General features: G+C 44.9%; 1 protein-coding gene across 3 annotated transcripts in view; it reads right to left on the bottom strand.

The window, feature by feature from the left end:
* intu (inturned planar cell polarity protein) overlaps positions 1-14,333 on the bottom strand; it is a 125,927-nt gene that overhangs the window by 46,764 nt on the left and 64,830 nt on the right. For 2 of the 3 annotated variants that reach the window (XM_072495678.1, XM_072495677.1), the window contains exon 4: positions 13,710-13,919. The exons of the other annotated variant lie outside the window; for it this stretch is intronic. In XM_072495678.1, coding sequence (XP_072351779.1) covers positions 13,710-13,919 — 210 coding nt within the window. The remainder of the gene's footprint in view (positions 1-13,709; positions 13,920-14,333) is intronic. 3 annotated transcript variants of the gene reach the window in all.

A 14,333-nucleotide genomic window follows, 5' to 3' on the forward strand; every position in this document is an offset into this window, starting at 1 on the left:
CAGCATCCACAGTAATTTGCTTTTATATATATTTATTGAGATTTTACATTTTAAGAAAGTAACGCAACAAAGTTCCAAAATAATAAATTGCCAGAAGCAAAGAGAAAAAATGCTTAACATACACAAGTACAGAATGGAACAGGAGAACAACATTATAACTGGTTCAATATTGACAAAACTGGATACTCGTCTCACCCATAGAATCGCAACAATGCAGAAGGTGGTCATTTGGTCCATTGAGTTTGCATTGACCCTCTGAAAGTGCACTCGACCTAGGCCAACTCCCCGGTCTTATCCCCGTCACCCTGCGCATTGATTATGAACAATCCATCTAACCTGCGCATCTTTGGACAGTAAGGGGCAATTTCGCACCAATCCACCTACCCTGCACATTTTTGGATTGGGGCAGGAAACCGGAGACCCCTCACACAGACACAGAGAACATGCAAACGCCACACAGACAGACAGTCACCCAAGGACGGAATTGAACCCATGTCTCTGGTACTGGGGCAGCAGTGCTAACACCACCATGCCATTCACAGTGCTACCCTACTGAAGACAGAGGGAGAAACAGGATATCATAAAAACATTAAAAAATGGTGCACACTCTCCCATACTGCAAACACCCACAATCATTGTGAGAAATCAGGAGATACTTCCTAATCTGGCACACATTAAGGTACAACCCCCTCAACACCAACGGTGCCAATGGCACCAAGGACCCAGCACAGCCTCCTCTTTCCGGATATCAGACCCATCTACACTCATGTAGGAGCCCAAGAACTGATTTGTCATACCCACGGTTACAGAAAAATAAGAAAATACACAGACACCCCAGCTCGAAGTGGAGTTACATACGTGCCACCCAACGCAACTAAACCCCAATACAGGCTCAGGGCAGAACCAAATTCAATGCATACAATTGTGAAGAGAGGATCTCCAAAATAATCATGCATGGATTATGATCATGCCTTCTGGGCCTCCCTAAGGAGAAAAGAAAGAAAAGAGCTAAAACTACCAGAACTAACCCAGCATATGTCAAACCCTTAAGGCTTCCCAAGAGAGAAAAAAAGAACTAGCACTACCAGAACTAACACACCTGACAACAAAGGTTCAAGACACGACCCAGACCCCTCGTTTCTCTAGCTCCCGCCCAGTGCGCAACAAAGGAGAACAGGCTACTCAATCAGCAAGAAAACGTCCCACCCCTAGGGAGGTAACAGGATATCCACCAAGGCACAGCCCTTCCCCATGCATCAGTGAAGCAAAACACAGCCTCCCAGGATGTTGCCGCAATCTCAAAGAGGGACATCCCGAGCTCCCACGGTCAACAGAATAATAGCCACAGCACCAGCCGACACACAAGAATATCCCCAGGACCTCCAGCACACCCCAAAAACCTACACCCCCACTGAGCCTGTACCTTTCCAACCCCATCCAGGGCAAGGCACAGTCACCACACATACTAATAAGAGGATAATTACTCCAGCCCAGCCGGGGTGAGTGGGGTGGGGAGGGTGGGGGGTGGCAGTCCGAGAAGAACAGTCAAGACACTGGGCACTCTGGGAGAGAGGGCCGATTCCCTCCCCCCGGTACAAATAGGGAAAAGGTGCCCCCCAAACCAAATCAGAATAAGAACCAACACAATGCTCATCTGGACGAAGAAAAACAAACAAAAGAAGGGACGTCCAGCCTAGCTCAAAGTGACCATCATTGTAGAAAGGATACCAAGAGCAACCTCCTTCCTCAACAAACCAACAGCAATTATCAGTCCTACCTCAGCATGCACCAATACTAATCATCACGTTCTGATAGCTCAAGGGAGGAGTAAAGAGAGCGACCCAAGCGGAAGAAAAGAAAACCTCAACCTCTCAGAAGGAACCCAGTCCCCTCAGGATATAAAATCAGCCCAGACCAAAGGATAGAAATGGATTCGTAAATTCAAATAACATGTTTAAAAATCCAAAAGGAAAACCCGAAATGGATTAGCTCTAACTAGGGAGCTATCCTCAATCTCAGTGAGGACTAAACTAACCCTACCAACGTTATCCACCCACGCTTCACTCAGCCCCGGCTCCACTCTTCGCAAATGAGACGGGGTGATTAAAAAAACTGGCCTCCAAATCAAGATTGTTTCCCCCCCCACCCCGGAGTGAACCATAAAACAGTGTGGAAGTTTGATGAGAAGGGGAGAGAGGTACTCCTTTGCCTTTTCTAACTTTTTCACCCTATAGGTGGTTTCTGCTCCACTACACGGAAGGAAACAAGCATCTGGTGAATATCCAGTAAGTGGCCATGGTCTATTTTCCAAAGGTTTAATACTAAAGTTTGTGAGAAGATCAATAAATATCTAAAAGAAAATAAATAGTTAAATGGAATAGCCAGTATGGCAGGACAAGTGGTGCTTCAAGGCTGCAGCATGTGGGAGCTCCTGGATACCAGTGGGTTATACCATGTCTGCAGTAAGTGCCTGTGGATTGAGGAGCTTCGGCTCAGTCATTGAGCTGGAGGCTGAGCTGCGGACGTTGCGACACATCAGGGAGGGCGAAGGTTACATTGGATGCTTCGGTTCAGGAGGCGGCACACCCCTTTAGGATAGGGCCCCTTCTAGTTTGGAAAGTGGTCAGGGATAGGTGGGTGTGACTGCAGCTGAGGCAGGCAAGGGGACTGAGAGAGCAGGAGATCAGGAATGTCAGCCTCTGCCATTATTCAACAGGTTTGAGGTTCTTTCAGCTTGTTTGGATGAGAGTCAGGACTGCAGGGTGGATGAGCTGACTGACCATGGCACTGTGGTACAGGCAGGATGCCATTCAGATGGGGGAGCGCATAAGACTTCAGTGGTAGCAGGGGACAGAATAGTGAAGGAGATTGATATTGTTCTACGAAGCAAGGTGTGAGAGCCCAGATGGCTGCATTGCCTGCCTGGTCCCAGGGTTTGGGACATCTGCTCAGGTCTGGAGAGGAACTTGCAGTGGGAGGGGAGGATCCAGTGGTCATGGTCCATTTAGGAACTATGGCATAAGCAAGACGAGGAAGGTCCTACATTGTCAGTATGAGGAGCTAGGCACTAATTGAGAAGCTGAACTTCAAAAGGATGATAATTTCTCGTTCATTACCTGAGGCACAGGTAAATTGGCACAGGGCAAATAAGATTAAAGAAATTAATGCATGGCTCAAAGACGGAGAAGTGGGTTTCGTTTTGTTGGGCACTGGCACCAGTACGAGGACTGATGTTCGAGTGAGCCGCATAACTAGGAAAGTCTCAGCTGGTCTCACTATAAAATGCATTCCCAAGATCTAACCAAGGCGTGGGATCTAACCTCCTCGCCTTGGAGGCCGCAGGCGAGGGCCGTTCAGTGCTGGTCTCCACAAACGGAGGCCAGACGAAATGGCACTCATGGGGGTCTCCCAATGGATTGGAGCACCTTGGCACCACTGGGTGGCACACAGACCTAGGTGCCAGCCCAGGAATGGAGCTAAGTGCGGTCTCGGCAGCGAGTTCCCCGCTGAGGCCCCCAATTTACCCAGATGGGCGTTAGATTGCATGGTGTTTCTCAGCGCTCTGAGCACTGGGAAACACCCGGCTAATTGCGCTACAGGACTCTGTCTTCATTCGGGTAGATTGCGCCCATAGTGTTTGGAAGGAATTGGTTCAATTGCGGAAATTAATTTTTTTTGTTTCATTAGTCCAGAGATGAAGATGATCCAATTAAAAGAAAAAATAGTAATGGTAGGATAGCACAGGTTCCTGAACAAACATGGCAAGAACTATAGTTCTGACCAAATGTTTTATAAATCAATTAGTTGACAAGATACATCCTTGTAGCTCATTCACATAATTTTCAAATCTGAGGACTTCCATGTAGGAGGGGAAGTCGGGTGGCTCCTGCTTGAGATGTATTGAGGTTTGAAGACCGGTCCCGGGGTAATTTTGGGAGGATTGAAGAAAGAAAGACAATAAGTCACTAAAGGATGCGAAAAGGACTGGGAGGAGCAGTTGTGAAGAAGGGAGGAAACGAGGGTTCGCTGTCGAGTGAGAGGGCCAGCAAAAGCGCTGGCAAGCTGGCGGAGGCTGGACCCCTTGGTGGGGCCGCACTGCTTACGGTGGAAACAATGATGGAAGTGATGGATGTGGAGCTGGAGAAGCAGTTTGCGAGGCGCATGGAGTGCATTGAGGAAGGAGATGGTGGTCGCACTGAAATCATTGATGGAGGAGGCAATTGCCCCAGTGAGGGTAGCTGTGGCAAAGACATCGGCTGAGTTGAGAGAGCAGGGCGAGAAGATGAAGGAAGTGGAGGCGTTATTCATTGTGCACTTTCAAGAATTGGATTACATCGAACATTAGGGGGGCATTGGGAGGAGGGGGGTCTATATATGTTAATGGTGACTATGGGTGATTCCGGATTCCTTTTTGTTTATGTTAACATGCGGGCTGTTGTTTGGGGGTTTGGTAGGAGGATGGGATTGTTGTTGTTGATAAGGGGATTGACATTGTATTGTAAATTTGGAAGAAAATGTAAAAAAGGAGAATAAAAATATTTAAAAAAAAATAATTTTCAAATCTAGTTTATGACTGCATTCTAGTGTTAAATCTTTAACAATGGATTTGCGAGGTGCAGCAGCATAATGAGACTTCTTTTTAAACTACCGAAGAACACGGTTATAAAATATCATTTACCCAGCTCTAATGTGGAGAAGGATTAATGCTGTTACTTGAACGGGTTTCTAAGGAAACATATGTTAAAGCAATTGATGAAAATACTGTATTTTGCAGATTTATAATCACACACTGATAAAGCTTCCGAAGAATGGCTTTCATATAGCTAGAACTGTTAGAAAAGTCACCACACTCAAAACAAAAATGTCTATGCAGTATTTTTCAATGGAAGCAATAAAAATGATCCAATACTAAGCCTGGTGTGAACCACACCCATCTTTATACCAAAAAGAATTCTAGTGAGGTAATTTAATTTAATTTCAAGGCAATAGGATCACTATCTCACCTTCCATCACAACATTCCACCCTCAGTTCTCAACACAAGGGAATATCCCAATGGGGGGAGAGATTGCAAAGATTAGTTCAGAGTTTACAACAATTTTTTAAAAATTATGGAAAGGAGCAACTAGCTGAATGAGCAAAGTTTCCTTCCTAGAACCTCTTATTAACCCTAACTTCCAGTATTTACCAACTAGTATTCACCATTACAATTCCTCTAACAGTAAAGAGAAACATTTTTGCATCTCTGTTACAGAGAACAAAGTTCAAAGGAATAACAGTATTTTCCCAGAGGAACTGGAGACAAAGTGTGTCAAAGGTCCTTCATTCATTCTTTCTTGTCCTTCTGCTCTGCACTTTTCAATGATGACAAAGCTGTTATTCAACTCTAGCTTTCACTTGTCATTTTGTCCTGAACAAATAAAAAGCCTGATGGTTCAGTATACAAATAGGAAAAGTGCAGAAGCAAGGGCACTCTTCCAAAACCTAAAACATTTAATTCTACTTGAAGAAACCTAAAATAAAGCACTGCAGTAAAGCAGAATCTTGAAACTTATCTTCAAGCCTGTGCAGTTCATCTTTCCCCCATTATTATCCTTTAAATTTGCATTGAGACATAAACTGAACAATGTCTCTGGTAGTCTTTGCTTAAACACAGCAGCGCTTTGGCATAGGATAATAAACAGTCTTCTGGCAAATGATCGCACTTCCAGAATGCTGTTAAGAATAAGGAGGGTTTTGAACTTCAACAAACTACACTCAAGGACAACAATGTTTTTGCTATCTTAGGATATATACAGTGTTACCACAGAAAAGTGCAAACTTCACAAGATCCATTGAAGATTTTCTAACTAAATATGGTTCTTGTGTAAGGAATGCCCTGATCTTGACGGGGGGGGGGGGGGGGGGCGGTTGTTAACTGGGGATGAGTGGGAAGGGATATTTTGCTTGGGCTACACACTGCTATTTTAATGTCAAAGCTTGCATCCTTTTCCCCCCCACAAGCAGGTTCGGCTCCCCCTGTGGAGAGCACACTGCAGACGATTGCAGGCTAGGAGCAGATAGTGAGCCTGCAGCTGGGTTAGTGGTATGGCAGGACAGTGGTTGCAAATCCCCAACAAGCGGTTGGGAGTCTGAATACATTAAGTCCACCAACCCTTTTTTGTTTAAATTTGCAACATCCAAGTTAATATATTAGTTAATACTAGTTAAAATTATTTGATATCAAGGGCTTAATTTAACTTAAAGGTGTAAGATATGGCAGCAGAGCTCCAAGCCGTGGTCTGCTCTTCTTGCTCCATGTGGGAGACCAGGAAAGTTTCCAGTTCCCAGGACCATCTTGTGTGCGGGAAGTGTCTCCAGCTGCAGCTTCTGGAAGCCCGAATTTCGGAGCTGGTGTGAAGCTGGGAGACACTGTGGAGCATCCGCAAGGCAGAATGTATCGTGGATAGCACGTTCAGATGCGTGGTCATACCGCAGGCTCAGATTCCACAGGCATGAAGAGAATGGGAGACCACCAGGCAGAGCAAGAGGGCTAGGCAGCATTGCAGGAATCTCCAATGGCGATTCCCCTGCAAAACAGATATACTGTTTTGGATACTGTTGGGGAGGTGGCCTCTCAAGGGCAGCAGCCAAGAATGTGGCACCACAGTTGGCTCTGCTGGACAGCGAGGAGGAAAAAGAAAAAACAAGCTATAAATAGTAGGGGATTCAATTCGGAGGAGAACTAACAGGCATTTCCATGGCTGTGAGCACAACTCTGGACTGGTATGACGCCTCCCAGGTGCAAGGATGTCACGGAGTGATAACAGGGCATTCTGAAAAGGGAGGGTGATCAATCAGAGGTCATAGTAAACATTGATACAAATGACATAGGTAGAAAAAGGGAGGCCCTGCAACGTGAATTTAGGTAGTTAGGCAGAAGGTTTAAAACAGGACCTCTAATGTTATCATATCGGGGTTATATTCTGTGCCACGAGCGAGTGAGTATAGAAATAGGAGGATAAGTCAGATAAATGTGTGGCTAGAGGGATGGTGCAGTAGAGAGGGCTTTAATTGCTTGAATCATTGGAATCTTTTCTGGGGCAAATGAGACCTGTATAAGCAGATGAGTTGCACCTGAACCTTTTCACGTAATCCTTTATCCGCCAACAAACCTGAATCCAGGCCCCATCACAGCCTCTGCACCTGCCCCTTGCTGAGCCTCATCTCCAGCCAATGTGGCGCATGATCGGAATCACAATTCCCGCATACTCCCCCCTCACCACCCCCAACAACATCAAAGAATAACATTTTCAAGTACATCCTATACACATGCGAGAAGATGGAGTACTACCTCCCCCCGCCCCCACCGGTTCTTAAACCTCCACGGGGTCATCCATTTCCATCCTTTCCATAAACCCCCCCCACACTTCCTTCGCTGTCCTCAACCTTCCCATTGACTTGGGGCTTGACCTGTCCATCCTCGATTCCATCACGCAATTAAAACCTCCACCCATAATTAATTGGTGCGTATCCAGATCTGGGATTGTTCCCAGCGAACGCCTCACAAACACATCATCCCAATTTGGCGCATACACATTGACTACCGGTGTCGCCCCAGCACCCCACTCATTATCACATACCTACTCTTCCCCCCCCCCCCCCCCCCTCCCTCCGAGTCTTATGCCTCCAATCGCCCCTACTGTCCGTCATCATCCTCCTCCGGCTCTGCCTCCTCTTCTTTGTTCTTTGTCCATGACCAGTCTCCAACTCTGCCATGTCGCAATCCCCCGCCCCCACCACTCCATCTACCCCTCGCCCCTTCCCCTACCTGGCCACCTCACCTCTGTTCACCAGCATTACCTGCCAGCGTGGTAGCACTCACTCAAAGCCCTTGCGCACCCCTCCACCCATAGATTTAAAAGAACCAAAGTAGGAAATGGGGGAGCATTTTTAAAACAGTGACCATAACTCGGTAGAATTTAAGGTAGTTATGAAAATGGACAAAGATAATCTGGAAATTAAAGTTCTTAATTGGGGGAGGTCCAATTTTAATAAAAATAATAACAAGACCAGCCCATAGTTAACTGGGAACAGCTGCTAGTAGGAAATTCTACATCAGGACAGTGGGATTCATTCAAAAAGAAAAAAAGAGAGGGGACAGAGCCAACATGTTTCTATGATAGTGAAGGGTGTCGAGAGAACCCTGGATGTCAAGGGATACCCTGGGTTGGAAAAGGAAAAAAAGGGAGGCTGATGGCAGATACCAAAGGCTCAAAAAGCTGAAGCCCTAGAGGAATAGAGAAAGTGTAGAGGGTTACGCAAGAAAGAAATTAGGAGAGCGAAGAGGGGGCATGAGAAAGCACTTGCCGGTAAAATAAAGGAAAATCCAAAAGTGTTTTATAAGTATAAAAAGGGCAGGAGATTGACCAGGCCCATTAGGGACCAACGTGGCAATTTGTGTGTGGAACCGAAGATATAGGTGAGGTTTTAATTTAGTACTTTGCATCTGTGTTCATTACGGAGAAGGATGATGTTGCGCATAGTGGTTTACTTGAACGATTTAACATTGAGAGGAAGGAGGTATTAACAGTTTTAATGAACCTAAAAGTGGTTAAATCCTCGAGGCCAGGTGAGCTGCATTCCAGATTGCTGTGGGAGGCAGTGGAGGAGATTGCAGCTGCTCTGACAAAACGTTTTAAATATCCTCTGGCCAGAGGACTGGAGGACAGCTAGTGGTTTCCTCCCACAAGTCCCGAAAGATGTGCTTGTTAGGTGAATTGGACATTTCAAATTCTTCCTCAGTGTACCCGAACAGGCGTCGTAGTGTGGTGCCTAGGGGGTTTTCACGGTAACTTTATTGCAGTGTTAATGTAAACCTAATAAAGATTGTTATTATGTGATGCCATTATTCAAGAAGGTAAGTAGGGATAAACCAGGAAATTATAGGCCAGTGAGTCTAACTTCAGTGGTAGGGATCGGTGCTGGGTCCCTTGTTGTTTGTAGTATACATTAATGATCTGGAAATGAATGTAGGAGGTATGATAAGTAAGTTCGTAGATGGCACAAAAATTGGTGGTGTGATAAATAGTGAGAAGGAAGGTCTTCGATTACAGGACGATATAGATGGGCTGGTTAGAGGAACAGAATTAATCTCCACTTGGTGAGGCATAGATTAATCAAGGACAGTCAGCATGGTTTTGTCAAAGGGAGATCATGTCTTACAAATTTGATTATATTTTTTGAGGTGACTAGGTGTGTAGGGGAGGGTAGTACGAGTTTATGAAGTCTACATGGACTTTATAACGCTTTTGACTAGATCCCACATGGAAAGCTGGTGAAGAAAGTTAAGAGCCCATGGGATCCAGGGCAATTTGGCAAACTGGATCCAAAACTGGCTTAGTGGTAGGAGGCAGAGGATGATGGTTGATGGTTGTTTTAGTGACTGGAAGCCTGTGTCCAGTGGTGTTCCGCAGGGATCGGTGCTGGGTCCCTTGCTGTTTGTAGTATACAATAATGATCTGGATATGAATGTAGGAGGTACGATAAGTAAGTTCACAGATGACCCAAAATTGGTGGTGTGATAAATAGTGAGGAGCAAGGCCTTAGGTTGCGGGAGAATATAGATGGGCCAGTTAGATGGGCAGGAAAGTGGCAAATGGAATTTAACCATGAAGTTAAAAGTGTCAAGTAATACATTTTGGGAGGACTAACAAGGCAAACAAATATACAAAGAATGGTTGGACACTAGGAAGTACAGAGGAGCAAAGGGACCTTGGTGTGCAGGTTCACAGATCTCGGAAGATAGGACAGGCAGATAAGGTGGCTAAGAAGGCCTACGGGATTCTTGCCTTGATAAACCAAGGCCTTGAACACAAGCTTAGGGAGGTTATTCTGGAGTTATATAAAATGCTGGTTGGGCCCCAGGTGGAGTAGTGTGTACAGTTCAGTTCACACACTATAGAAAGAAGTGCTTGCACTGGAGAGTGTGCAGAGGAGATTCACCAGGATGTTGCCAAGGCTGGAGTGTTTCAGCTATCAAGAGACTTGATAGGTTGGGGTTGTTATCCCTGGAGCAGAGACGGCTGAGGGAGACCTGATTGAGGTGTATAAAATTATGAGGGACATGGGGTGGATAGGAAGGTACTTTTCTCCTTAGTGGAGGAGTCAATAACCAGGGAGCATCAATTTAAGGTAATGGACAGCAGGTTTAGAGAAGATACGAGGGAAAACCTTTTCACCTAGCGGGTGGCTCGAATCTGGAACTCACTGCCTGAAAAGATGGTAGGGGCGGGAGCCCTCACAAATAGATGAGCACTTGAAATGCCATTGCATTTGCACGGACCAAGTACTGGATAATGGTGGATTAGACTAGTTAGGTGCCTGATGGTCGGCGTAGACATGATGGGCTGAAGAGTCTCTTTCTGTGCTGTAAAAGTCTATGACTATGTTTTAAATGAAGCCGTTAACATCCAGCACATCCTCACGCTCTTACATTGTTCACACCCTTCCTCACACCGACTATACTCAGCTCCCTCATCCTGATAATGTTCATTCCCTTCTTTCACCCTACACTGCTCAACCTGACATTGCTCATACCCGCCCTTACTCACGACAATGCTCACCATCCCGCCCTCAATCCCCGACAATGCTCACCCCTTCCTTCACCCCAACAATCTCCACTCCTTACAATGTTCATCATCTCCCTCATCCTCAACAATATTCTCCCCTCAGGTAAGTGAAACTGCCCTACAATGCTGACTCTCCCAACATTGGCCAGACAGGAGCCAGGAATTCCAAAGGCGAGCCAGAAGCGCGGTGAACATTGCTGGTGGGAGAAGTTGCGTGGTGAACTGGGAAAATATAGAAGAGTGAGTGGGAGAATAGAGCATTACAATGCTACCAGGAAGAGTGGAAGAGAGTATTGACAGGGAGGAGTGCGTCTGTTGGGAGTGGGGGTTGTGGGTGTGCAGATGAGCTCTGGAGTCAGGTGATGTTATGGAGGCTAAAGTAGGCGGTCTTGATGGCAGACTAGATATATGGTTTCAAGCTCATCTCACAGCCAAACACCAAAATTGTAAATAGTCTGGTTCAACTTTACATAGTTGTCAGGGAGATTTGGGAACAGAGGTCGTAACTGAGTTTGTGGCAGGGACCAAAAACAAGGGCTAATATTCTCAGTATTGCCCATCCGATACTGATGTTGGATAAGCAGTATAACAAATCGGAGACAGCAAAAGGGTTCAAGGGAGGTGATGGCAAGATAGAGCCGACAGTCATCAGTGTATAAATAGGACGAGACAATGTATTTCAGATGATGTCGCCGAGGACAACATGCAGGTGTGAAATAAGGGGCCCAAGGATAGATCTTTTGGGGACTTTGGAGATAATAGTGCAAGAGTTGAAAGAGAAGTCATTGCAGGTGATTCTCTGGCTCTGATTAGATTGATAAAAATAGAACCATGAAAAGACAATTCCACCCAGCTAGATAATAGAGATGTTGGAGAAAGATGGTGTGGCACCTGTGCGGAAGACTACAAAATAGGTCAAGAAGGATCACAAAGGATAGGTTGCCACAACCACATTTATGACATTGATAAGGGCTGTTTCAGTAAATTAGTGGGGCAAAAGTCAAAGGCGTGGGGATTTGGGAGGTGACAACACACAAGAGCTTTGGAGAGGAAAAGGTGGTTGAATACAGGGTGGTAATTTGCAAGGACAGGTGAGTCAAGAGTGACTTTTGTCAGGAGACAGGTGATGATGGCAGATATTAAAAACAAGTGGACAGTACCTGAGGAGAGGGAACGGTTAACAATATCAGCTAACATGGAGCCAGGTTGGGAAGTTGGACTGTCAACAGTTTTGATAGGAAAATAGGGTTGAGGGAGCAGAAGATGAGTCTAACAGACAAGATGAACTTGGTGATAGTTTGGCAGGAGATGGAGTAGAATCTAGAGAAAGTTAGGAGTTCAAGTTTCAGCCGACTGGCAACATTAGGGGAAGTTTGACCCAGTGGGCTAGGGAAAGGGGCATGGCAGCAGTAGCTGATGGCATTGTCTTAATCTTTATGACAAAATAGTCCATGAGCTGGTTATTGGAGGCGAGAGTGAAAGCAGAATGGAAGGATGGTTTAAAAAGATGATTGTAGTTATCAAAAAATAAACACAACATCAGTTAGAATTACTCCACTCACAACACATCGGAATAAACAATAAAGTGATGGAGCAGTCAATAAATCCATCAAAGTGCATAAGCTTGAATATTCAAAATGACATGGGACAGTGATTCATGGGCATTAATAAAATTGCATCTTGACAACTATGACAATTTCAGTTTTGAAAACCACCTCTTGTATTTAAGAGGTTTGCACTTCTGTCCCATTTTGATTTCTTTCTTTCCGCTTTAGATCTCTTCACTATATCATTTCTGGTCAACATGGTAAGTGAAAGATTTGCATTCAAGTCTTTAACTGATTTTATTTTAGAGCCAGGTACTAGTGGTCTATCAACTAGATTCATTCTCTCCTCACTTCCTTTTTTTGTATCTAGCGAACTATCTAAATCAGCTAGGCACTAAATGGTGATTGTTCAGTGGAGCAAATGCTTCCTCTTGTGGGGTGTTCTAGAACAAGTGGTCATAGTCTTAGGATAAGAGATAGCAAATTTAAAACTGAGTTGAGGAGAAACTACTTGTGCCAAAGGGTCGTGAATCTGTGAAATGTGCTACCCCAAAGTGCGGTGGATGCTGGGACAGAGTAAATTTAAGGAGGAGTTAGACAGATTCTTAATTGGTAATGGGTTGAAGGGTTACGGAGAACGGGCAGGGAGGTGGAGTTTAAAAAAAAAAAATTTAGAGTACCCATTTATCTTTTTCCAATTAAGGGGCAATTTAGCCTGGCCAATCCACCTAACCTGCACATCTTTGGGTTGTGGGGGTAAACCCACACAGACACTGGGAGAATGTGGAAACTCCACACGGACAGTGACCCAGGGCCTGGATTGAACCCGGGTCCTCAGCCCCGTAGGCAGAGTGCTAACCACTGCGCCACCGTGCCGCCCAACAGGGCGGTGGAGTTGAGGCCAGGATAAGATTAGTCATGATCGAATGACAGAGCAGACTCAATGGCTTAAATTCTGCTCCTATATCTTATGAACTTATAAATAGAGTTAATAAAATGCTTCATCTGAGGGTGGGTTTTCCTGACTGTTCCCCCCAAAGTACACCAAATTCTCTTGGTGTAATGATAAGGAAAGGCAGTTCAGACACACATAGTGGAGTCTGTGCTCTTTTTACGCAAATAAAATGCCGGAGACGAGTGTTTGGCCTGCACCCAAGGCTGCTGGCCTTCACTTTACTACATGTCTAGTATTTTTTACCCAAAACCCTTCGGGTTGATTGCATTTCTGAAAACGCCTATCAATCTGTATAGCCTAAGCCGATGGCTAGAAAAGTAAGATGTCTCACTAAATAATAAATACAGGGTACCTACAATAAGTATTTTTTTTGACACGTTCGCCATTTCAGTACAAAATTTGCAAGTAAATGTGCAGAAAAACTAGGCTTCCCAAGCTAAAGTTCAGTGAGGTTCAAAAGTGTGTTTTTAGGATGTGTTCAGTTTTTGAATTAACGGATCAAGGGTACTCGACCTATACTTCCTCCAAACTCAAACGATTTCACAAAATCATCCTCTCAAACGTTTTAAAACACACCAGAATAACAAATTTGCACATACCTTTTCCTTTGAATCTTCTGATTCCAGCATTAAAGTTAGATATATAGCAATATGAGGAACGTTGCCAATTCCCATTTGGAGATCTGTGGTGTCTTCACCCCACAAGAGTTTCACCAAATTGCTATCAGTGGGAACTGGTTTAGTAGGGTTTGCGAAAGATTGGCTGGTTCCTACTGGGTCAGGGGCGAAGGTTTCAATTGTCAATTTCACCTGTTAGAAATCATATAAAAGGAAAATTGAAATCACTCAAAGAAAGCAATATTGGAAACAGGGTTGATGCTGAGGAAACAGGAGATTATTACAGCGTTTTTCAAACTTTTTTTCCCAGGACCCACTTTTACTAACTGGCCGCCCTTCGGGACCCACGCCAGCCAACCTTCATGACCCACCATTTTTGTTTACCTTTGGTGAGGAAGGAGCGCCCGTTTGGTCCTCACAATCTCACTTGCTTTGTCAATGTTACATTTCTGCTCAGAATTTAAGCTGATGATTTAAGTTCTTGCTGCATCCCTTGAAAAAAAAAATCAAGGTTTGTCCTCTAAATCGCCATGCTTAGTCTTCAAATGCCTTTGAAGTTGAGGGTTTCAAATGTTCATTTGCCAGTACGTCCCTGAATATAACACA

The sequence above is a fragment of the Scyliorhinus torazame genome, chromosome 3, assembly GCF_047496885.1.
Source record: "Scyliorhinus torazame isolate Kashiwa2021f chromosome 3, sScyTor2.1, whole genome shotgun sequence".
NCBI lineage: Eukaryota > Metazoa > Chordata > Chondrichthyes > Carcharhiniformes > Scyliorhinidae > Scyliorhinus > Scyliorhinus torazame.